Raw genomic sequence first — 25,749 nt, 5'->3', positions numbered from 1 at the left:
GTATTTTATTCTTAAATTAGCCCAAAATTATTTATCCTTAACGTGGGAAGGTCGAATGCGCGACTTAAACATAGAGTAACATCAGTTACCCCAACCCAGTCTCAAGTTGCCTGTGGCAGTTTGGGATATTATAGATTATAATTGCCCGATAATTCTACTGCTGATTAAGTGCTGGCTCAGCAGGAGTTTATATCGTTTTTTTTTAATATTATGTCTGTGTTTGGTTTAGTGTTAAATTAAAATTGTTTACAATGCATTTTAAATTTTTAGTTTATGTCATTTTTGTATGTTTGAAATCGTAACACTTTTTTTAGAAAGTTTATATTATTTGAAGAATAAATTTTTTTCAATTGATTTAAATGATTTAGTTAATCATAATTAAGACCATGGAAGTGCTTTCAACTATTGAAGTTTCAAATATAGTTGAAAAGCATCTAAAAAATACAAATCCTAAAGAGGTAAACAATTGTTTTTATTCATGTTAATCATGAAAGTTTTAATTTTTTTAGGCCTAAATTTTAAATTACAATCGTTTTTTTTTTTTTTTTTGTATATATCTTTATCTTCGATGTGGAAAAGCCGAATGCGCGACTTAAACATAGAGTAACATCAGTTACTCCGACCCAGTCTCGAGTTGCCTGTGGCAGTTTGGGATATTATAGATTATAATTGCCCAATAATTATGCTGCTGATTAAGTGCTGGCTCAGCAGGAGTTCGTACCGTTTGTAGCGCCTTACTCAAGGGCGCTACAGCATGAGATCAGTAGGGATTGAACCCACGACCTCATGTGTTGTGTAGCAAGTGTTCCTACCACTACACCACGCTGCCGGTATATTAAAAATATTAATTGTTATATCACGACAAAAAAAAAATATAAATTGTATATATATGTTACAGTTACCACTTAAAGGATTTTACTTTGGCCAAATCTGGTTTAAAGCAGGCTCCTACAACAAAGCTGCCGAATGGATAACCAAATATCTTCGAGTCCATGATCGAGATGCTAAGGCTCATAAACTATTAGGTGATTGTTATGAGAAATTGGGGGACGATGAAAAAGCATTAAGTTGTTTTAAACAGTCAACTAATATCAAACCGAATCAGGTTGGAATATATGTCTTTTTTAGTATATAATTAGTTTTCTTAAATTACTACTTTTTTATCATGTATATATCTTTATCCTCGATGTGGGGAGGTTAAATGCGCGACCTAAACATAGAGTAACATCAATTACTCCGGCACAGTCTCAAGTTACCTTTAGTAGTTTGGGATATTATAGATTATAATTGCCTGGTAAATATGCTGCTAAAGTGCTGACTCAGCAGGAGTTTATATTGTCAAGGGCGCTACAGCATAAAAGCAGTGGGAATTGAACCACAACCTCGTTGTGTAGCAAGTATTTTTACCATAACACCATGCTGCCGGTTGAAAGTTAAAATTTATTTAATAATGTTGTGGATAGGAAAACATGTTTTTGTTGGTATTACATTACAAAATACTTAAACAACTATGGAGTTGTAATTTAATATACTTTTCTTAAACATTAGCTCGAAGCTTAAATTAATAAAAAGACCATAGTCAATTTATAAATTATAAAACAGCAGTTATTTATATGCACCATATTTACACAATAAAGTTGTTTTTTACATAGTTAATGTGTACGTGTACTTAATTCAAGTTATGTAGGATCTGGCCAAAACTGACTTTTTCGTTAAAAAATAAAAATTTTTTGTATATGTTGGTTTAGAAAGGCTTTAGTTGTCTTTGGATAAGTGGTCTCATTGTTTAGTTTTTAATATTAATATTTAAACAAAAATTTTTTTTCTATGTTTTTAGCATGATTTAATATTACATATTGTTGAGCTACATTTGAACCCTGGGCCATCACAGAACCCCAATATTGCTCAAGTTTGGTTGGACAAGGTTTCTGCAGCTCTACCTGGCAATCAATCTGTGTTTAAAATGAAGGTAAACCAAAATGAAATACTTTTACTAAAATAGATTTGTAATCATTATATATTTTATTTTTAAAAATTGTTTTTGAATGACCATTTTGTATAATTTATTTAATTAAAAATTTAAATTTAGATGGAGCTTTTATTAGCCCAGCAAGCCTCTCCCAAAGTACTTGAGACTGCATTGCTTCAAGAAATCAGCAAACGATCCAATGATGTCGATATTCACATCCAATATGTCAGCTTTATGAAGGTAAAAACATTTGTAAAATAAAAGTATTGCCTCTAGGTAACTTAAAATTTAAAGCATTGATAATATGGTGCTACCAAATTTAAAGCAATTGTAAAAATTTATTTTAATAATTATACACATAAATTCACACAATAGTACGACACTAAAGCATTTGTAATTCAACTCCTTTTTTTCAAAGGCTCAAGATAGACTTGATGATGCTTATGCATATTGTGACAAAATTGACAACAGCCAAGGTTATGATACTATTGTGTTAGATAGCAAGTGGTGTACTTGCCTAATGGAAACATACAAGGTAAATATATATGTTAAAGGGATATATTAGCGATATTTTTATACTTAAAAATTAATAAAGTTGGTGTCACTGAATACAAAAATGATTTTAACTTTAAATAATTTCACCTACTTTTTAAGTTATACATTAATTTTAAAAAAGAAAAGGGAAGCCCCGTTTGTGATGACGTAGAAAGTACTAGCTTGTATACATTCACTACGCTACTTAGTACTTTCTACGTCACACAAAAAAATATGGTAACCTGATTTTTTATGTTAATCATTTTCAGTATTTTTGAAAATTAAATTGTAAGTACCACAGATATTTTTTAAAAGTTTAAAAGCTATTTTGTGATTTATTGTCAACCATACTAACGTGCTATATACATCACTTACAAAATTACAAAACCCTGTAACATATCACTTTAAATTTTTTTCATCATTTTTGTAGTTAAATTTTAAATTAAAATTTGATCCTTTAGGAATATATTGAAATGATGAAGCAAAAGGGATTATCGAACCATCTTGCTGTATCTCAAATTCTTTTACTTGAAGCAGTTTCTCGATGTATTCAACTTGATATTGCTGCTAACAAACCAGAAAACTACTTGCAACAATTCACAATGTAAAAAAAATTTTAAAACATTTTAGTGTTACTAAAGTCTTTTGTACACTGTATTTAAATAAATAAAATTTAAAACAGTGTTTTGGCATATAGGTTTTTTCACACTTTTAAAAATTACAAGTTTTGTTGACATTTATTTAGCATGGATGAAACCTTATGGTTAGTTGTATGCCAGCATTTAGAGGGACAATGGAAAGTTGTGCTTGATGAAATGGTGGCTCAATTAATTTGGATTGCAACTACTTTGCTTTTACAGCAAGCTGACAAAGTAAAAAAATACATAAACTAAATCAAAACATAAATGAACAAAAAAATTTTTTTATTTTTTATTTTTAAAAAGCTATTACTTAATAAAGGTAAAACTTGAAATTAAAAACTAATTAAAACTTTGAAATATTTTTAGAAAAATTGCTCGTGGTCTGATGCTAGACGACTTGCGACAATTTTATATTCTTTTGCTATAACCAAACCCATCCCCCCACATACCTCGGCTTGGGTTGTCGGGTGTTCTTCAGCTCACCCTAAATTACCCGATAGATTGATGGACAATGCTGCGATAAGGTCAAGTGAATGTAGTCACATGTTGTGGTCTTTATGTGGAGAGAACGGGGAGGATTGGATATTAAAAGTACAACAAGAAATTAATGTGGACAAGGTTTGAAAAAAAAAAAAAATTAATTTAATCTTAAAAATTTTTTTTTTATAATTTTTAACTTTTTTATTTTTTAAAAATTTTGTTTTGTTATTTCTAGGTTGGAAAAATAGTTTTTGATATCATACTTGGCAATGATTTTCCAAGTAATTTATCTTATCTTTATAATGGAAAAGATATTTGTATTTCCAATGCGGGCCAGTTTGTTTTACCATCTTTAAATGATATTGAACATTATGACAAACGTAAGTTTTAGCAAAAACTAGTTTGGTAAAATTTATATATTTTTTTAAATTTAGTTTAATTTTTTTGACTATAAGTATTGGTTAAGATGTTTTAAACTATGTGTCATTTACTATACTTGAGGTTATGTGTTTAATTCCTACTGTTGGCATTGTGAAAAGTCCAAAAAATTGGATAGATTTTCAATTTTTGTACAGCTGCAAAAGTTTTATCATTTTTTTAGTCAAAAAAATATATTTGAAAAAAACAGCAATTTATTTAAAAAAAAAGTTTTTTTTACAGTTGCTACGGTGGGTGGGGATTTACAGATGTGCGTGTGGCTTGGTTTAAGATGTTTAGAGATTGAAGAAACTCAGGATTATTTTCACTGGCTTCCATCTGCTTTTCCTGATCTTAAAATCTTATCAGGAGTTTCAAATCTGTACAGGTAAAAACAAAATTCTTCACCATCAAACAGCCCTAATATATGATCTCTTATTTTATTAAATTGTTAAATATATACATTTTAAGGGGAGCGTGGTGTAGTAGTCAGAACACTTGGCTTTACTACATGAGGTCCTGGGTTCAATCCCCACTGCTCTTATGCTGTAGTGTCCTTAAGTAATGTGCTATAAACAATATAAACTCCTACTGAGCCAATACTTAATCAGCAGATTACTACTATCAGGCAATTATAAAAAATAATATCTCAAACTGTCAAAGTCATGTTTGGGATGTGAAGTCAACCTTCCCACATCGAGGATAAATAAATATATAAAAAAATGCGAATTTTCCTTTTCACATAGAGTACAAATTGGTTTAAAATTTGACAATTTATTTTTCAGGTCGAACTCGTCTTCTCTTAATTTAATCGATGTCGAGTCATTTGTTGCTGCTTGTATTTTTACAACTGAACAAAAATCGGAAGCGTGGAGGAATTCGATGGTGTCTGCTGATGACTTTTTATCTTGTGTTGATTTGCCGTTGGTTCTCTGCAGAAAAATGACAACAGATATTCAGGTATTGAAACTTAAAATTTTAGTGTCAGGAAAAATTATAATTTTTTTTTGATATTTAAAAGCCTTGGTTTCTTTTCTTTTTTTCTTTTGTATATATCTTTATCCTCGATGTGGGAAAGTCGAATGTGCGACTTAAACATAGAGTAACATCAGTTACTCCGACCCAGTCTCGAGTTGCCGGTGACAGTTTGGGATATTATAGATTATAATTGCTCGATAATTATACTGCTGATTAAGTGTTGGCTCAGCAGGAGTTCACACCGTTTATAGCGCCTTACTCAAAGGCACTACATCATGAGATTAGCGGGGATTGAACCTACGACCTCATGTGTGGTGTAGCAAGTGTTCTTACTACTACACCACTCTGCCAGTGAATTATGTAAAAAAAGAATATTTTTTTATTTTGGGTTTTTTTCAGCTTTAAGTATAAAAATTTTTATTTTAAGGACAAATGGTGGAATGCTGCATTAACAATTTCGGGAAAAAAGCCATCTTTAAAGTAAGTTATTTCCTTTCTTTAAATTTAATAACCACCAACAGATTTTTCAAAATTTAAAGAAACTAAATTTTTCCTTTTTTTCATTTGTTTCAATACTTTGTTTTTCTAGTGGGACAAGACAATTTGAATTAGTGAACTTATTACAAAAAGGTTTGGATTGTTTAAGAGGGATTGGAAATCACGGTTTAGATTGTACTTTAATCACCAAACTCGCCAAATACTTTACAACAAAGGTAGAAACTAAAAAAATAATTTGCTGATTTAATCTCTGAATATTTATGCAAAAATTATTTTTTTTACGGAATTCTTAAAAATTTTCTATTTTTTTTGGTAAATTTTTTTTTTTAAATGTAGGCTTCAACGCTTAAATTGGAAAGTGGTGTTACTTCCACTTACATGGTTAACCAGAAGAGGGCAGTGTTGTATTGGGGGCTAGCAATACCCCAGCTGGTGGATATCACCAACAATCGGGCAACTAAAGTAAAGGATTCTAAAGACCCGATTTTTCCGTCTGTTTTTGGTAACCCAAGCCAAGAAGAAGCAGAAACGTAAATTTTTTATTTTTTGAATTTAGTGATTGTTTTTTTTTTTTTTTTTTTAATTTTTTGTATTGGAAATTTTTTTTTGTAAGTTTCCGAAAAATTTCAAATTTAATCTACGCAATTTCTACCCCAATAATATATTAACCTGTTAATTTTATTAGGTTACTAGCTGAAGGTTATATGTGCCACGGAGAGCTAGCAGCTCATGAGGATAAGTTTGATGAAGCTATTTCTTATTATGGGAAAGCATTAACACCACAGGCTTCATTTATTCAGGTAATATTATGTAATAAAAGTATTTAAGTTTTCAATAAAATGTTATAAGTTATGGCCTAACCCTTTGTAAATTAAACCTACAACAATACACATTTAAATGTGGAATTTTGGTTTTTGAATTTTTTTGAAATTTTTAAAATTAATTTTTTTTGATTTTTCAGGCTCATTTATTTCAACAAATGGCGAATAAATTAACTGAAAGTTCAAAGAAAGTTGTGGTTCCACTTCTGAGTGTTGAGCAAAAAATACAAGAATATATGAAAAAGGTAAAAGTATATTATATTTACTTATAAGTACTAAAATAATATGTTTTTTGTATGTATATATTCTATGTTAAACACTTTTTGAACTAAAATTTCCAATAATTGCAATTTTTTTTTCAAGTATCGATATTCTCTTGAATTAACTCTGGTTCGTTTAACTGAACGACCAGATGATGAATTATACGATCGAACCATGAGACTTTTGTCAAGTCCTATCAAGAAAACCCCTCCCAGAAGAACAAGTAAATTAATTTATTTTATGAATTTTTTTTTATTTTCCGAAAGTGATTGTCTTAAAATAACATTTAAGCTTCTTAATATGCCCTTTTTTGTTTTTTTTTTGAAAAATCTAAACATAAAAATTGGCCAAAATTTGTAAATAAAAATTTTTACAAAAATTTTATCACTTAAAATGTTTTTTAATTTTTAACTTAAATTTTTTTGCAGCTGCCAACACAACAGCTAACGATACGATTCCTATCCCCAGCAAACAATCAACTCCAAAGGTTTGAAATCTTCAGAATAACATAAAAAAATCTTTTTTTTTTCAAAAAAAAATTAAAAAAAAAAATCAAAAATTAAAAAAAAAAATATTTTGGTTTATAGAATTTGGTTGCAGATGTGATTAATGTTAGTATTAAATCTCCTGCCGAAAATGATTCAGTTGTCAACGAATTAACCGTAAGTTTTTAGATCAATTTTTCTAGGTATTACTTACTATATATACTCTATAATATAACTATTTACAAACTATTAATAATGACAAATGCAACTTGAGACTGGGTAAGGGCCAACAATTTTAAGCTGTAAAGTTAGCTCCAAAATTTATTTTTTTTAAGTTTATTATTATCCCAAATTAATGTCAAGTTACGAACTTTTTGTAAGGACTTTCTATGAGTAAGTAGCTTGCAGGGCCTAATAGCTGCATTTTCCCATTGTAGAATGTTCTTAATAAACATTTGTCTTTATTTTGTATTTTATTGTATTTTATCTTTACACCACAAAAAGAATTTTTTATTTAAAAAACTTATAAATTTAAAATACATTTGCATTTGTATATTGTCCCCTAAGATTAATTTTATTTTTTTTTTTAAGAACACAATTTCAAACATGAAACTTCAAATTGAGCAACTTCAAGAACAGACCGAGAGTCTAAGACAAGACGCAGTTATCCAAAACTCATATTATAATCAAAATTATTTGCACAACAGTTCAGTTATGCCTCATATGCAGGTAATGATAAATTAATTATTTTTTAAGCCATTTTTAGACACTAAATTTTTAACCACTAAACACCAAATTTTTAAACCATTAGATACCATTTTTTTGACTATAAAACACCAATTTTTTAAACTCTGAAACACCATTTTTTAACCATTAGACGCCATTTTTTTTAACCATTAGACACCAATTTTTTATACTCTTAAACACCATTTTTTAACCATTAAACACCAAATTTTTAAACCATTAGATACCATTTTTTTGACTATAAGACACCAATTTTTTAAACTGTGAAACACCATTTTTTAACGATTAAACACCATTTTTTGAACCATTAGACACCATTTTTTTAACCATTAGACGCCATTTTTTTAATCATTAAACACCATTTTTTATAACCATTAGGCACCATTTTTTTTAACCATTAGACACCAATTTTTTTTACTCTTAAACACCATTTTTTTAACCATTAGACATCATTTTTTTAACCTTTAAACACCAAATTTTAAAACCAATAAACACCATTTTTTAACGTTAAGACACCAAACTCAATGATGTCATCCACCAGAATGATGTCACCAGGATATGGTTTGCGACCAGTAAACACCATCCCACAAAGACCATTTATTCAAGGAAGGACCAATTACATGCAGGATAGTTTAATGGGATCACCTTCTGCTGGCGGTGGAACACCAGTAAGTCAAAATAAAAACCAAATTAAAAAAAATGGTTTATTTAAAAAAAAAAATTATTAAAAGCTGATTTTAAATTTTTGTTGATGTTTTAGGTTTCTGTGTTGGAGCAGTACAAACATCAACAACTGTTACAACAACGACAACTCTTGCAACAACAACAGCTGCTACAACAGCAACAACAACAGCTACTACAACAGCAACAACAACAGGGGTACTACAGCCCCAAACCCCAATCAACAGCCTACTACAACAACCAAGCCCCCCAGTCTTACAATACTCACCCCATGGGTCAACAACATCCTCAAATGCACCCCACCCAACAAATGGGTATTTCCCAGAGCCAGGCCAACTCAGACTTGTATCGAACCCCGGTCGTGCCTCAGCAAGTATTTCACCATCGCATGCCCCAGATGCAGCAGGAGGGGTACAAGGGGGATTCCCCTGGAATGGGGTACAAGCAAAACAAGGGTAATTTAAAAAAAAAAGGAATTTTTTTAAATATTTTTTGTTATTTTTTTTGAACAAATATTATTAAATTTTAATTCTAGAACCAGAACAGATGTCTCAATTGTTAGGCACCCCTGTTAATAGATTCTCCTCACCAAATCTTGTCCAACAACAACAATTACAGCAACAACAACTGCAACAACAACAACAACAGCAACAGCAACAGCAACAGCAACAGCAACAACAAAAACAGCAACAAGACAAACCCCTTCCAATGCCGGTATTTAAGTTATTAGATTTAATTTAAAAAAAATTAACCGCCAATTTTAGAACTCACTTGCCAATGTTTGTCAAATTTCTTGGGAATTACTTGGCAAATTTTAGTAAAAAAAAAAACAACCTAAGAACACTTTAACTTTCCAGCAGTAGGAATTAAACCTAGGGCTTTAAACTCTTTAAGATATTATTTTTACCATTTTAAAATATTGTCGAAATAAATTGAATTTTTGTTTCTTTTTTGCAGAAATTGTTGTTTGGACAAAGTACTCAAAGTCCACAGCCAAAAACAACCACTCAACCATCTAACAGTAACCAGTTTACACCAGCAAAAAACAACCAGTTACCAAAACCAGCTGCTGTGGCCAATTCACCACTTATTCAAAAACTACTGGTTAGTTAAAAAATTTAGATTAAAAATTTTAATTTGATTTTTATATAATGTTTTTTTTTTTTTTTTAGGCAGAGCCGAAACCAACTACTTCAGTCTCTACCCCTCCTTTTCAATTTCTAAGTCAATTTACATCACCTAAATGTGCAGGTGAGTTTATAAAATATTTAAAATACAAAAAGGCAAAAAAGTTTTAAGTAATAAAAAAAAAAAAAAAATTAAAAAAAAAATTATTAAAATTTATTTCTTTTAGCTCCTGGTGAATTTACGTTCAAGTCCCCCGAACAAATGGACAAAGAAAATCAAGAATTAGATATTCTAGAACAAGCTGACAACAACCAATCAGGAAATGCCGACACTGGTCCTCATTTTGAACCAATTGTGGCAATGCCTGACTTAGTTGAGGTATTTAACAAATTGAAAAACTAAAATAATTTTTTAAACTTTTAAAGTCAACTGGAGACTGGGTCGGGGTAACTGATGTTACTCTGTGTTAAGACCGTGTTGTTGACCTTCTCGCATCAAGAATAAATAAATTTAAAAAATATTAAAATTTTTATTTAATTTTTTATGTTTTTTTTATTAGGTTAAAACAGGGGAAGAAAATGAAGAAATATTATTCCAAGAGCGAAGTAAATTATTCCGGTTTGTTAATAAAGAATGGAAGGAGAGAGGATTAGGAGAGATGAAGGTTCTGAAACATAAAGTTAATGGGAATGTGAGAATCCTCATGAGAAGAGAACAGGTAAAAAAAATTATATATACCTAAAAAAAAACAGATTTTCTAGGGGTAAATTTTTAATTTTTTAGGGGGTACGTTTTTGATTTTTAGGAGCTAAATTTTTGGATATTGGGGGGTACATTTTCAATTACTTTAGGGGGTAGATTTTTGATTTTGGGGGTGGACTTTTGATTTTTTATGGGGTTAAAGTTTCGATTTTTTGGGTAGGTAATTTTTAGAATTTTTAAAGGCGTCAAATTTTTAATTCATTAGGGGGTGATTTTTAGGGGGTTAATTTTTACAACATTTATTTCACATGAAGGTCCACAAAATCTGCTGCAACCACATGGTGACCCAATTTATCAAATTATCTTCCATGCCAAGTTCTAACAAAGCTGTTATATGGAATGCCATGGACTTCTCTGAAGAAGAGCAAAAGTTGGAACAATTTTGTGCAAGATTTAAGACACCTGAACTTGCCGTTAAATTTCAAGATGTTGTCAATAATGAGGTCGACAAGATGAATAAATCTGAAAATAAAACAGGTATGTTGCTAATTAAATTAATAATGGTCTACATATGTTAAATTTGCTAAAATTAAAAAAAATAATAAATAATCCAATTTTAGATTTAGTGTCTCATTTTTAGATAATTATTTTTTAAATCTACATTATTATAGATAATTTTATTTGCAAAAAAATCATTTTTTTTATATTTTTTTGTAGACACAAATGTCGAAAGTAAAAAAGAGGATAAAGTGATGACAAGTGGGGTTGTGACCAAACCTTCTATATTTGCTTCAAAAAATAATACAGCTTCTAGTAGCAGTAGTAAGTCATAGTGGATTTTAAAAGTTATAAATTAAATATTTTACTATGTATTTAAGTAAGTAACTGTTAATTTAAAAGTATTTAGAGAAAAAAAAATTTGAAAAAAAAAATTCGCAAAATTAAAATTTTAAATTTAAGTTGCCAGTGGTGCTTCTGCCTTTAAATTGGAACCATCCCTAAAATTTGGTGTTACTAATAAACCAGATTCACCAGTAGAAGGTAATTGTATATTCATTTTACAAAATTTAATACCACATTTTTTCCAAGATTTTAACCTTATGTTTTTAATTTTTTTTATTCAGGAAAAAACAAACCGTCGATATTTAGTGGACTGGCTACTGCTATGAAATCAAGTGGTTTGGGACAAAAGGAGAATGAAAATAATGAATTCAGATTCAGTTTTGGAAAACCACAACCAAAATCTACTGTATTTAGTAAGTTAAATATTCCAATGTCATAGCATATACTAACAACTATAGTGATTTAAATGCACAAAATATTTTTTTTAAATTTTTATAAAGGTGAATATAAAACGGAAGCTAGTAAGGATCAGAAACAGGAGGATGTGGAGGAGTTAAACACATCCTCTGGTGGAGGACCTCATTTCGATCCTGTTGTTGATCTTCCAGCTTTGGCGAAACTTGAAACAGGAGAAGAGAATGAAAACGTAAAAGATAATTTTTTTAAAATTTTTTTATTCTTAACGTAAAAAGGTCGACTTCACAGCCTAAACATAGAATAACATTTGTTGCCCTAGCAATTTTTTATAAGATTAATCAAAATTACACAATAAATAATCTGTTAAAAAAAAATTTAATAAAAAAAAAAATTTTTTTTTTGGTGTCTTATAAAAGGCCTCCACAATTTAGAATCAGCGGGAATCCAACCCAGGACCTCATGTACTGAACCCAATTTTTCTAACCAACTTATGATGCTATTAACTTAGTATTAAAGTACTAAGTTTATTTATATTTAGGTTATGTTTTGTGAGAGAGCAAAATTGTACAGATATGTTGATGGACAATGGAAAGAGAGAGGTTTGGGGGAGATGAAGATCCTTAAACATAATGATAATGAAACCTCAAGAGTTCTTATGAGAAGAGAACAAGTAAAACAAAATTTTAAAACTACAAAAAAATACCTAAAATTGCAACAATTTGATAATATGATTCCATTGGTTTATTTTACAGTTATTTTATATTTTTTTATTTTTAAACAGATTTTTCATTTTTGTTAGGTTCTTTTTTTTTTTTTAAAGAAGTTTTTGTTAGTACATTTTATTAAAAAAAGTGTTAAAAAAATATTTTTTGGTTTCATTTTGCAACAATTCATTTTTAGTGTCTACTTTTTTTGAATAAATTTTTGTTTAATTAACAAATTTTTACAACTTCACTTTTTTAGGTTTTAAAGATTTGTGCCAACCACCGGATCACATCAGAAATGAAATTACAAGCTCACGGTGAAACTGGAAAAGCTTGGATGTGGTCGGCCATGGATTATTCTGAAGACGAATACCAGAATCAAGTTTTTTCTGTCAAGTTTAAAACCGTGGAGCAAGCAACTGAGTTTAAAACAAAATTTGATCAAGCAGTCTCCACTAATTGTTAGTTTTTTTGAATGTTTTTAAAGAGCTATTTTTAATTTTACATACGCATTCGTTTAAAAAAAGATCGGTGTTTTATTAATTATTAAACCGGCAGCATGGTGTAGTGGTAAGAACACTTGCTACACCACACATGAGGTCGTGGGTTCAATCCCCACTAAGCTTATGCTGTAGCACCCTTGAGTAAGGCGCTATAAACGGTATAAACTCCTGCTGAGCCAGCACTTAATCAGCAGCATAATTATCGGGCATTTTTATAATCAATAATATCCCAAACTGCTGTGGGCAATTCGAGACTGGGTCGGAGTAACTGATGTTACTCTATGCCTAAGTCGCGCATCGACTTTCCCACATCAAGGATAAAGATATATACAAAAAAAAAAAACTAAAAATACAGAACTACATCAGCTAATAAGCTCTTTTTAGTGTTTTTTATGTAAATGTTTTGTATATTTTAGCCTCCAAAGGTCAAGAAAGTGAAGAAGACTCAATAAAACAACCTACAAGTCCAGCTAAAGCTGCAATGTCTTATCTTAAACAACAACCAGAAAAGGAGGAGGAATCCCAACCGAGCATTTTACAAAACTTGCTTCAGCAATCTTCCAATACTTGGGACTGTGCGGAGTGTTATGCTAATAACCCTAACACTACTAAAAACTGTCTCTGCTGTGATTCTGCTAACCCCAATTTGCCAAAAGAAGCTGTGGGTAAGGGGTTACATTACAAAATATTTTTTCTTGTATATTTTTTTTTTGTTAAATTGTTGATTTTTTTTAATTTTTTTTAGAAGAAAAACCAGCTTTTAATCCACTGTTGAAATTTGGCATTACACCATCAACCACACCAGGGTCTGGTTTTAAATTTGGTGCACCACAGGTAAAATAAATCAATTTTTACCATATTAACTTTTAAGCTATATTAAGTTAAAATATTTTATTGTCTGTGATATATTTAGATTAAAGGTATTTTTTATAATTTTTAGACAGCAACCTCCGGTTTTAAACCACCTTCAGAACCAACTAAATTAGGTTTTGGTGCACAAGGTAAATCAATTAAATATATTTATCTTCATTATTTCTCTTAAAATCTTTTTTTATGGTTTCGGTTTTTACTTCTTTCAATAAAGTCCTAAATTTTTTCTTAATTTTTGTTAGCACTATTGCAGTCAAAACAGTGGGAATGTTCAGGTTGTTGTGTTAATAATGGAGCTGATGTGAAAAGTTGTCCATGTTGTCAAACTCCTAATCCTAATCTACCACAAGAACAAAAGGGTAAATCTTAAACATTTTTAAAAATATTTAAAAAAAAAAATTTAGTGTGTTATTAATTGCTAAATAAAATTTTTTTATGATTTTATTTTGTATTTTTAAGGGATTATTTTCTTGTAATTGCATAAAAAATTAATACTTTTAATTCTAGAAGCACCATCTAAACCTCTTTATAGTTTTGGGACAACTTCATCTCAATCTGCTCCTTCAAGTGGATTCAGTTTCAGGGTTAAACCTAACTCCAGCACGGATTTAAATCAAAAGGTAAATATTCAAACCAAAAATTTTTAAACTAAAAATTGCCAAATAAAAAAAAGTTTGTTACTGCTTACATGTAGCATATTTAAGTAACGTGCTAAAATTACTAACTTTCTTAAATGTTAAAAACTAATCATCAGATTAAGAATTTGGCAATACTATTACCAATTTAATTAAATTTGAATTTGGCAAAGAATTTTAAAAGGAAAGGTTTATTAGTTAATCTGTGTATAGGCTTAAATTAGGTCGTGTTGCGTTAAGGGTAAAACTAAAAGATTTTAGAAATGGTTTGTTTAATAATGTTTATACTTTTTAATGTTTGGTAACTTGCTTTTTTGTTTTAGCCACTTTTTGGTTTTAAACCACCAACCACAGAACCAACTAAATCATCTTTTGAGCAAACAGGTAAAAATTAGTGTTTTTAAAATATTAAAAATTATAAAGCAAAGCATTTTAAAATATCACTTTTAAAAAATCAACACACCCTCATAGTTTAAATGTATTTTGATTATATACCACCACCATGAGGTCGTGGGTTTAATACCCACTGCTTTCATGCTCTAGCGCATTTGGGTAAGGCGTTATAAACGGTAAAAACTCCTGCTGAGCCAACATTTAATTAGCAGTATAATTTTCGGGCAATTATAGTCTCTATAATATCCAAAACTGCTAAAAGGCAACTCGAGACTGGGTCGGAGTAACTGATGTTACTCTATGTTTAAGTCATGCATTCGACCTTTCCACATCGAGGATAAAAATATATATACAAAAAATAATATTGTGTAATTAACAATATTTTTTATCTTACAGTTAACTTTTTCTATAAATTTTTTTTGACGTAAAATTTATTTGTTAGCCCTGCTTCAGTCAAAACAGTGGGAATGTCCAGGTTGTTCTGTTAATAATGGAGCTGATGTAAAAAGTTGTCTTTGTTGCCAAACTCCTAATCCTAATCTACCCCAAGAAGAAAAAGGTAAATCTTAAACATTTTTAAAAATTTTTTATATTTAAAAAAAAGTTACAAATTTTATTGTTTTTATTTAATTTTAGAAGCACCATCTAAACCACTTTACAGTTTTGGGACAACTTCGTCTCAATCTGCTCCTTCAAGTGGGTTCAGTTTTAAACCTCCCAGCTCATCTAGCACAACTTCTACTGATAAGGTTTTGATACTTTTTAATTAATTTCTATATTTTTAATTTTTTTTGGGTTCGATTCCCACTGCTTCCATGTTTAATGGCCCTTTAGTAAGACACTATAAACAATCCTAGCTTCTGCTAAAGTCAACATGAAACTGTGTCATAGTTCCAAATGTTGCTTTATGTTTAGGTTGTAAAGTCGGCCTTTCCACATTAAGGATAAATAAATTTAAAAAAAATGATTTAGTTAAAATAATTATTTTTTGTATTTTTTCAAACTAAATAATCGTAACTTAAATTTTTAGCCTGCTTCTAAGGAGCACCCAACCCTACAGAGAGCAACTGGGATCCACAACCAACAACAACCAACAGGTTTCTCTTTCAAATTGGACAACACCAATTCTTCATGTAAATATCTTGAATTTTTTTTTCAAATTTTTTTTTACAAATTATTAAAAATTTAATTAAAATTAAAATTTGAATATTTTGGTAAAAATATGGTTTAAATACTTTGAAGTATGGTTGTACCATTTAGAAACACCATTTATTTTTAGCTAACAAACCATTTGGATTTGGTGTTCAACCTACCAGTGAAAATATTTTCTCGAAACCAGACAAGAACAAATCTGGTGAAAAAATGAGGTTTCCGAGCATTGGAAGTGAAGAAGATGGAACCAGTTCATCAACCAGTGAGGATGGTAAGAAACATGGTGTTTTAGCAATAAAATGGTGTTGGTGTTTTAAGAGAAAAATTTGTATTTTAAAATAATGGTTGTATTTCTGAAGTTTTTATAGTTGTTTTTTTGTTAATAAATTGGTATTTTTTGCATAAAATTTACTTATATGAAATATGGTGTCTTATTAAAATTTGGTGTTTTTTGAAACTTTTTCTTTATAAAAACTTTAATTGTTTTTCGAAGTTAATTTATTTTATCAATTTTTTTAATTATTCCAGATAGCGATTCTTCTTATACATCTATTGATGAAGATGAGGAGAAAGAATATAATCTGGAGGAGCCCCAACATCCACAAGATGTAAGTTCATTAAAATATTTGTTTTAAATTGCAAATATTAGAAATAACATTTTTTTAAATTTTTTTTTAATTTTAGAATGAAAACGACGATGTGATTTACATCGGAGAGAAACTTCCATCCAAGGAGCTCCAGGAAAAAGCAGAACAACTTGGACTTCCTCGTAGTTTCTATAACTTCAAGGAGGAGCCTGGATACAAGGATTCAGAAGAAGACGAAGAAGAGTCCGGTAACTCAAAAATTTTTTAAAACTAAATATTTTTAATAATTCTTTCGATATAAAATAAATAAAAATAAAATGTTTTTTGGAGTTTTTCAAAATCTATTTATTAGTTTTTTTAAATGATATTTTTATTTTGACTATGCAGAAAATGAATCTGAAAATGTTGAAATAAAAAAAGACGACACCAACATTCAATCTGCTCCACCAAAAACTGGATTTACTTTTGGTATTTAAATTTTTTATCTTTTTTTCTAATCTTTAAATTTTTTTTAAATTAAAATTTAATTTTTAGGTGCTACAACTGGGGGTAAAAGCTTTGCCCAACTGGCCCAAGACAGTCTGGTGAGTGGTTTTAGTTTTAATGCAACCAGTAAACCAGATGCACCACGCACTAAACAACCATCTCAGTCAGATGGTGGTGATAAAAATAACGAGAGCACTGAATTATATCAAGTAAGATTTTTTTGTTTTAAAAATAAGACTTTTTTACATAAAAGGTGTTTTTTGTAAAAAAATGGTGTCTTTGTGTAAAAATGGTGTCTTTGTGTAAAAATGGTGTCTATGTATCAAAATGGTGTTTTTGTGTAAAAATGGTGTTTTTGTGTAAAAATAGTGTTTTGTGTAAAAATGGTGTTTTGTGTAAAAGTGGTGTTTTTGTATTAAAATGGTGCTTTTGTGTAAAAATAGTGTTTTGTGTAAAAATGGTGTTTTGTGTAAAAATGGCGTTTTGTGTAAAAGTGGTGTTTTTGTATTAAAATGGTGCTTTTGTGTAAAAATGGTGTTTTGTGTCAAAATGGTGTTTTGTGTAAAAATGGTGCTTTGTGTAAAAATGGTGTCTTTGTGTAAAAATGGTGTCTATGTATCAAAATGGTGTTTTTGTGTAAAAATGGTGTCTTTGTATCAAAATGGCATTTTTGTGTCAAAATAGTGTTTTGTGAAAAATGGTGCTTTGTGTAAAAATGGTGCCTTTGTGTAAAAATGGTGTTTTGTGTAAAAATGGTGTCTTTGTATCAAAATGGTGTTTTTGTCTTAATATGGTGTTTTTGTGTAAAAATTGTGTTTTGTGTAAAAATGGTGTTTTTATATAAAAATGGTGTTATAATTTAAATTTGGTATTTTAAGAATACAAATTTTTTTCAGACAATTTAAGTTTTATTTTTATTTTGGTATTTTTTTTTTTATTTAAACTTACTTTTAATATATAATCCACAGACAGATGACACAGATAATATTCACTTTGAACCAGTGGTTAAAGAACTTCCTCCCAATATAGAAGTTATAACAGGAGAAGAAGGAGAACAAACAATGTACTCTCATCGAGCCAAGTTATTCAGATACATCGACGTTAGTGATAAAAGTTGATTTTATATAAAACCGATATTATAGTCTTTAAAAAATTACGGTGTAAAAATTTTTGCTTGGGTTTAAACCAATGACCATAGAGTCAAAAAAACCTTTTTTAATTTGTTTTATTTATATATCTATTTATTTATATCTACTTTTAATTATGTTTTAACATAACTTTTTTAAAAATTATTTTTACAGTGTACACCATCATGAGGTCGTGGGTTCAAACCCCACTGATCTCATGCTGTCCTCGAGTAAGGCGCTATATACGGTACGAACTCCTGCTGAGCCAGCACTTAATCAGCAGCATAATTATCGGACAATTATAATTTATAATATCCCAAACTGCCACAGGCAACTCGAGACTGGGTCGGAGTAACTGATATTACTCTATGTTTAAATCGCGCATTCGATCTTCCCACATCGAGGATAAAGATATAAACAAAAAAAATGTCTGGTAGTTTTAGTAATATATTATTTGAAAATTTCATTATTTTAACTTTTTTAATTTTTTTTTAATAGAAACAATGGAAGGAAAAGGGATTGGGCGATATTGCTATTAAATATAATAAAGAAACAAACAGGTTTAGAGTTGTTATGCGAAGAGAGCAAGTTCTAAAAGTAAGAAAAAAATCAAATTTTTTTTAGTTTTTAAAATTAATTTTATTTTTTTTAAATTTTATTTTTTTGTCTACAGGTTTGTGCAAATCATTATATTGATCCCTCGATGGAGTTAATTCCGATGGTGGGATCTAAACAGAGTTGGACTTGGATTGCCCCTGACTTCTCAGAAGGGGGAATTGAACCGGTGGTTGAGACTTTGGCGGTAAAATTTAAAACTCCAGAAATCGCCGATCAATTTAAAGAAAAATTTGAAGAATGTCAGGTGAGTTTTAAAAATGTTTTATTTTTTAATTTCTGCTTAAAATTGTTCTTTAAAAATTTTATGTTTATTAATTTTTTATAAAGATTTTAGTTAGATAAAGTAATATATATAATGTTAAAAAAATGGTGTTTTTATATAAAAATGGTGTTATAATTTAAATTTGGTATTTTAAGAATACAAATTTTTTTCAGACAATTTAAGTTTTATTTTTATTTTGGTATTTTTTTTTTTATTTAAACTTACTTTTAATATATAATCCACAGACAGATGACACAGATAATATTCACTTTGAACCAGTGGTTAAAGAACTTCCTCCCAATATAGAAGTTATAACAGGAGAAGAAGGAGAACAAACAATGTACTCTCATCGAGCCAAGTTATTCAGATACATCGACGTTAGTGATAAAAGTTGATTTTATATAAAACCGATATTATAGTCTTTAAAAAATTACGGTGTAAAAATTTTTGCTTGGGTTTAAACCAATGACCATAGAGTCAAAAAAACCTTTTTTAATTTGTTTTATTTATATATCTATTTATTTATATCTACTTTTAATTATGTTTTAACATAACTTTTTTAAAAATTATTTTTACAGTGTACACCATCATGAGGTCGTGGGTTCAAACCCCACTGATCTCATGCTGTCCTCCAGTAAGGCGCTATATACGGTACGAACTCCTGCTGAGCCAGCACTTAATCAGCAGCATAATTATCGGGCAATTATAATTTATAATATCCCAAACTGCCACAGGCAACTCGAGACTGGGTCGGAGTAACTGATATTACTCTATGTTTAAATCGCGCATTCGATCTTCCCACATCGAGGATAAAGATAAAAACAAAAAAAATGTCTGGTAGTTTTAGTAATATATTATTTGAAAATTTCATTATTTTAACTTTTTTAATTTTTTTTTAATAGAAACAATGGAAGGAAAAGGGATTGGGCGATATTGCTATTAAATATAATAAAGAAACAAACAGGTTTAGAGTTGTTATGCGAAGAGAGCAAGTTCTAAAAGTAAGAAAAAAATCAAATTTTTTTTAGTTTTTAAAATTAATTTTATTTTTTTTAAATTTTATTTTTTTGTCTACAGGTTTGTGCAAATCATTATATTGATCCCTCGATGGAGTTAATTCCGATGGTGGGATCTAAAGAGAGTTGGACTTGGATTGCCCCCGACTTCTCAGAAGGGGGAATTGAACCGGTGGTTGAGACTTTGGCGGTGAAGTTTAAAACTCCAGAAATTGCCGATCAATTTAAAGAAAAATTTGAAGAATGTCAGGTGAGTTTTAAAAATGTTTTATTTTTTAATTTCTGTTTAAAAATGTTCTTTAAAAATTTTATGGTTATTAAATTTTTTGTAAAGATTCTAGTTAGATAAAGTAATATATATAATGTTAAATTTATATACTAAATTGCCCTTTATATAATGAACACCATTCATAAAGTAATGTTTTGTTAGAATTTTAGTTTTATTTTAAATTATTTAAACATTATTTTTGATTTTATGCCACTTTTTCACTCTACATTTAAGAATTTTTTGCAGTAGTTTATTTTTCACAAGAAAAAAATGGTCAGGAAAAAAAATTCACAAAAAAAACAGAATTTAGAGTTAGTGCCTAGGCTGGGACAGTAAATTTTTTTATTCTGTACATTTTGCAAAAAAAATATTTCTTTATTTTAGTTTTTGTTGGGATGCGAAAAACCTGCGGCAGGCAACCAACTTTCCACTTCAACGATTATCAATCAAGCCGAGAAGATGAAGTCGGAACTAGGATTTTTCAAAGATAAACTTTCAATGAAATCAAAAGTTGATTTGGAAAATACTTTTACTGAAGGTAGACATGTTTTACTTTAAAATTTGTATTTTTTAAATGTTAGAATTTTTTTGTTGGTCAATTTTCTTTTAATATTAAAAACAAAAAACTAAAATGTTTGTAACAGAAATGCCATTGTCTTAAGTATTCATTTTTTTTATACTTTTTTATTATCTGATAATGTGTTAATTCTAAGGTTTAGAAACAAAGAAAAGTGAGAAATTTGAAGTAGGGGATATGAAGTTAACTCCACTAGTGAAACAACACCAAATAAATAAAGAAAAAATCAAAAATAATTCGTAAGCTCTTTAATTTTTAACTATCAAAATTGTATTTTAATATATTTTTTAAAATATGTTTTTACAATTAATGTTTTTATTGTTTTTTTTTGTAACATTTTTTACTGTTAAATTTTTTAAAACTGTGATGTTAATATATGATTACAGTGCGGAAAAGCCAGTTATAGATTGGAACAAAAAACCTGAAAATGCTGAAGATGAAACAACTAAAAAAGGTAAAAAAAAATAAAATAAAATTTTTTTCATTTTTTTGTATTATTCTAACAAAAAAATTAATTTTTAGAAACCCCTGATGTTCCATCGATTGAGTTAAGCAAGTTCAATTTTAACATGAAACCCGATATTTCTAAAGTTCCACCCAAGCAGAGGGGAGTTAGTATTTGTTCAGCTACAAGGTAGTACCTATTTTCTACCATTTGGTGGCAGTATATAAATATAAATTTCTATTTTAAATAAATGTATGTGTAAATAGTCCGGTAGTGTGGTAAAGCTGTCATGGCAGCGGACTTCGAGCCGAAAGGTTTCGGGTTTGAGCCACACCATTGCCACACTATTCGCCCTTGAGCCCGGCATTTAACCGGCATTGTGGTGTGGTGGTAAGAACACTTGCTACACCACACATGAGGTGGTGGGTTCAATCCCCACTGATCTCGTGCTGTAGCACCCTTGAGTAAGGCGCTATAAACGGTATAAACTCCTGCTGAGCCAGCACTTAATCAGCAGTATAATTATCGAGCAATTATAATCTATAATATTCCAAACTGCCACAGGAAACTCGAGTCTGGGTCGGAGTAACTGATGTTACTCTATGTTTAAGTCGTGCATTCGACTTTCCCACATCGAGGATAAAGATATATACAAAAAAATAAAAATTTTTTGAAAGCTCGAACACGTCACAATATCACACCACTAGCCAATAAAAATATAAAACCTATCATGTTAAAAATATTTTTATTAAGTGATGAATCTCAAGATATTCATTTTGAGCCGATCGTTGATCTTCCTGATCGTGTTAAAGTCTTAACAGGGGAAGAAAATGACCAGGTATCATTTAAATAAAAATTTCTCAGTTTTAATCTTTTAATAGGCCAACTATTATGCTCAATTGTTAATAGTGCCTAGCTTTTTAACGGTCTAGGGTTCAATCCCAACTAACGACATTTTAATCAAATTTTAATTTTAATAAAACTTTAAAAAATATTTTTTTTTTAGAGTTAATTTTTTTTTTTTTTTTAAGAGTTAATAGTTGAAAACTTTTCTGTTCAGGTATTATTCCTTGCTAGAGCAAAGTTGTATGTATTTGCTCAATCCACCAAGGAATGGAAGGAAAGAGGTTTGGGGGAAATCAAATTATTACAAAACACAACCACATTTAAAATTAGAATTGTTATGAGAAGAGAACAAGTTTTAAAAGTTTGCCTAAACCATATTATAACAAAAAATATGGAGTTTAGTTACAAAGAAAGATCGGATAATAAAGTTTTGATTTGGTTTGCCACCGATTTTTCAGATCCTCAATTCCTGAACGGAGAGGTAGGGAAAAAATTAAATTAAAAAAAAATTATTTTAATTCTTAAGTCTATTTGTTTAATTGTCAGTGGAATTTTTTTTTGTATATATCTTTATCCTAGATGTGGAAAGGTCGAATGCGCGACTTAAAGAGTAACATCAGTTACTCCAACCCAGTCTCGAGTTGCCTGTGGCAGTTTGGGATATTATAGATTATAATTGCACATTAATTATACTGCTGATTAAGTGCTGGCTCAGCAGGAGTTTATACCGTTACAGCGCCTTACTCAAGGGCGCTACAGCATGAGAACAGTGGCGATTGAACCCACAACCTCATGGTGGTGTAGCAAGTGTTCCTACGACTACACCACGCTGCCGGTGTAATGCTTTAAACCCATTTTATTTATATTTATATCAGATTTTATTTTTTGTTAAAAAATTTTTTAGCCTCATCAATTTGCTGTGAGATTTAAAGTTGTTGACATTGCTGAATTGTTTCTTTCAACACTAGAGCGAGGTAGAGAGGCTGCATTGGAAGAAAAATTAATCGATCCTGCTTCAATTAGTTTTAACGAATCTTGTAAGAAATATTTTTAAAATATTAAAAAAAAAATTAATTTAAAATAAAAATATTTTGTAAAAAAAAAAATTTTTATTTAGACTTTTTTTTTTTATTTCGACTTAAAATTTTTTAAAAATTTTTTTTTTTAGATGCAACTGCAGGTGAAAACTCAGTGATTTCAAACCAAGCTGAAGATTCCCCAATAAAACAATCCCCAGTCAAACTTCCAACTAAAACTCCCTTTTCATTTGCAAATATGGAAAGTCCGTTCCAGAAGAAGGAACCAACTAACACTGCTTTTGTCTTCGGTAAATTAAATGTATCTTTTAATTAAAATTTTTTTTTTAAATATTAAATTTATTCATTTTTTTTAAAAATATTAACCACTTTTTAATAAACCAATTTTTTAGGTGACACCCCAAAATCCAAACCAGCTCCCAAGTTCAATTTTGATGTAGGTTCCTTTTCATTTAACTTTAATAACACCAGCACACCAGCAACTGCAGATTTTAAAACACCACTTGCACTTGTAAGTTTTAATATTGGTCATTTTTTGAAACCAGGTAACTAAACATGAAAAAAAGTCCATTTCAACCATTTTTTTGCAGGAAAAACCAACAGAGAAACCAGTTGCCAGTAAATCATTATTTGGTGCAGGACCAAAAACCACTTTACCATTTACCAATAATGCCACACCATCTTCTACCCAACAAACTGATGTTTTTAGTTTTCAACCAAACAATACACCAGTTTTTAAGTTTGGTCAAAATAATGGTTCATCTCAAATTGGTTCAGTGAAAAGTGAAAAACCGAAAGAAGGTCTGGTCTTTTTTTTCAAATTTCTTAAAATTTTAATTTTGTTCACAATAAAATTACTATTTCTTATTTTCAACAATCAGATGATGATATTATATTTGTATGGGAGGCAACATCAACACAGAGGCAACGTGAGCGTGCCGAAGAATTACAACTCCCTAGAAATTTTTATCTTTATGAAGATGCTACATACCCTGAAGATGGTAAGATTTTATAAATAAAAAATCAACAAAAAAATATTTTATTAAATTTTTTTCTGTTTGTTTTAATGCAAATATTTTTTATATTTAAAAGGTTATGATAGTGACTATGAAGATATGATTTTCGATTATATTTTTAATCGAGATACTGAAAATAAAGAAAAAGAAGAACAAGAGGAAGTTGAAGAAGAATACCAACCTGATACTCCGCCAAATGAAAAAGGTTTTTTAATTTTATATTTTAAAATTACAAATTTCTGAATTATTTTTTTTAATTTAAAATTTTTTTGTTTTCGAAGAGCCACAAATCACTCAGCACACTGTTGAACAACCTTCCTTATCTTTATTTGGTGGCATCACAAATGACACGAAAGCTGAAAATATTTTCCAAAGTTTTGCCGAAAATCCGAATATGGTTTCGTTTTCTGACATGGCAGCAGCTTCTACAACAAGCAAGGATAACAAAAATGCATTTGGATATAGAAAAGATGCCGCAGTAAGTGCTTGGGTATGGTTTTTAAACTTCAACAGTGTTGTAATTTTTTTAATTAAAATATAAGAAAACTTAATATTTTTAAAAAAAAATTTTTTTTTTAGTTTAATGTTTCGTCATCTGATCGCATGATGTTTTCTGGCCCCCCTAGTGGTGATAACAATGAAAATCCGGAGGCTTTTGATCCTGAGTACCAACCAGTTCTTGCTGAGCTTCCCCAATTGGTGGATGTGCGAACTGGAGAAGAAGAGGAAGAGGTGAAAAAATCTTCCAAAAAATAAATTTAAAAAAAATAAAGAAAATTTTAGCGATGTTTAATTTGTACCAGGTCCTGTTTAAAGAAAGGTGTAAATTGTTTCGATTTGACAATAATACAAATTCGTGGAAAGAAAGAGGATTAGGGGAGATGAAAATTTTACATCATATTGAAAATCAGAAGTACCGAGTTGTCATGAGAAGAGAACAAGTAAATATTTTTTTTAGGGCCACTTTTATTATTAGGCGAAAAAATTGAAAAAAAAAATTTCTGTTCATTTAGGTCCTCAAAGTGTGTGCAAATCATCTTATAACTCCACAAATGACTTTACTTGCAAATGGAGAAAAATGTTGGATGTATGTTGCCCAAGATCAATCAGGTAAGTTAAACAGTGGTTGTTAGACACTTCACTATATGAGGTCTTAGATTTAATACCTACGGCTTCCATGTTATAGTACATATTCCATGTCATAGTATATATGTTTCTCTAGTGGTTTTAACTGTAAAAACAAACAAATTTTGATTTAGAGGGCGAATCTGTGATGGAAAAGTTTACTGTTCGTTTTAAAACCCCACAGATTGCCAGCAATTTTTATGAAATCTGGACTAACAGCCAAACAGCATCGCAGTAGGAATAATGCCAAAAGTTATCAGTCCAAAATTGTATTATGTAAATTTATTAAAAATAAATCTTGTACAACTTTTTGATTTCTGCTGCAATGTACATTGTGCTTTATGTAATTTTTTATAAACACAGTTCAATTCTGCTTTGTTGTATATTAATATTACATGTAAACAATACAAGAAATGTATTAAAATTTAATATAAAACACGCCATTAAAGCAACCACTGCTTAAATAAGTGGATTAATCTATTT

The 25,749-nt window shown here is 29.5% G+C and overlaps 1 protein-coding gene across 1 annotated transcript; it reads left to right on the top strand.

Annotated features, from left to right (window-relative positions):
• Nucleotides 1-317: 317 nt before the first annotated feature.
• Nucleotides 318-25,749, top strand: LOC145745160 (E3 SUMO-protein ligase RanBP2-like). Its single transcript, XM_082563160.1, has 71 exons — nt 318-458; nt 899-1,105; nt 1,838-1,969; nt 2,090-2,209; nt 2,388-2,504; nt 2,965-3,107; nt 3,249-3,375; nt 3,511-3,762; nt 3,860-4,004; nt 4,285-4,429; nt 4,827-5,001; nt 5,447-5,499; nt 5,609-5,732; nt 5,854-6,047; nt 6,203-6,317; nt 6,479-6,583; nt 6,702-6,822; nt 7,028-7,086; nt 7,187-7,261; nt 7,676-7,813; nt 8,341-8,496; nt 8,589-8,964; nt 9,045-9,223; nt 9,467-9,613; nt 9,682-9,760; nt 9,864-10,015; nt 10,197-10,355; nt 10,654-10,876; nt 11,057-11,161; nt 11,300-11,380; nt 11,464-11,595; nt 11,683-11,828; nt 12,138-12,269; nt 12,563-12,764; nt 13,223-13,471; nt 13,552-13,640; nt 13,747-13,807; nt 13,919-14,035; nt 14,184-14,296; nt 14,635-14,695; nt 15,147-15,263; nt 15,341-15,453; nt 15,735-15,837; nt 15,984-16,127; nt 16,385-16,464; nt 16,541-16,691; nt 16,831-16,911; nt 16,978-17,138; nt 17,898-18,029; nt 18,555-18,653; nt 18,730-18,918; nt 19,182-19,313; nt 19,839-19,937; nt 20,014-20,202; nt 20,605-20,758; nt 20,934-21,036; nt 21,184-21,251; nt 21,320-21,431; nt 21,996-22,080; nt 22,303-22,569; nt 22,993-23,125; nt 23,257-23,415; nt 23,518-23,636; nt 23,716-23,926; nt 24,007-24,126; nt 24,218-24,346; nt 24,423-24,619; nt 24,721-24,873; nt 24,945-25,082; nt 25,155-25,251; nt 25,401-25,749. The coding sequence occupies exons 1-71, from the start codon at nt 387-389 to the stop codon at nt 25,502-25,504; spliced, it is 9,717 nt and encodes a 3,238-aa protein (XP_082419286.1). The 5' UTR covers nt 318-386; the 3' UTR covers nt 25,505-25,749.

The sequence above is a fragment of the Corella eumyota genome, chromosome 3, assembly GCF_963082875.1.
Source record: "Corella eumyota chromosome 3, kaCorEumy4.1, whole genome shotgun sequence".
Classification (NCBI taxonomy): domain Eukaryota; kingdom Metazoa; phylum Chordata; class Ascidiacea; order Phlebobranchia; family Corellidae; genus Corella; species Corella eumyota.
The sequence above is the reverse complement of the archived record's forward strand: the minus strand, read 5'-3'. Positions and strand labels throughout refer to the sequence as shown.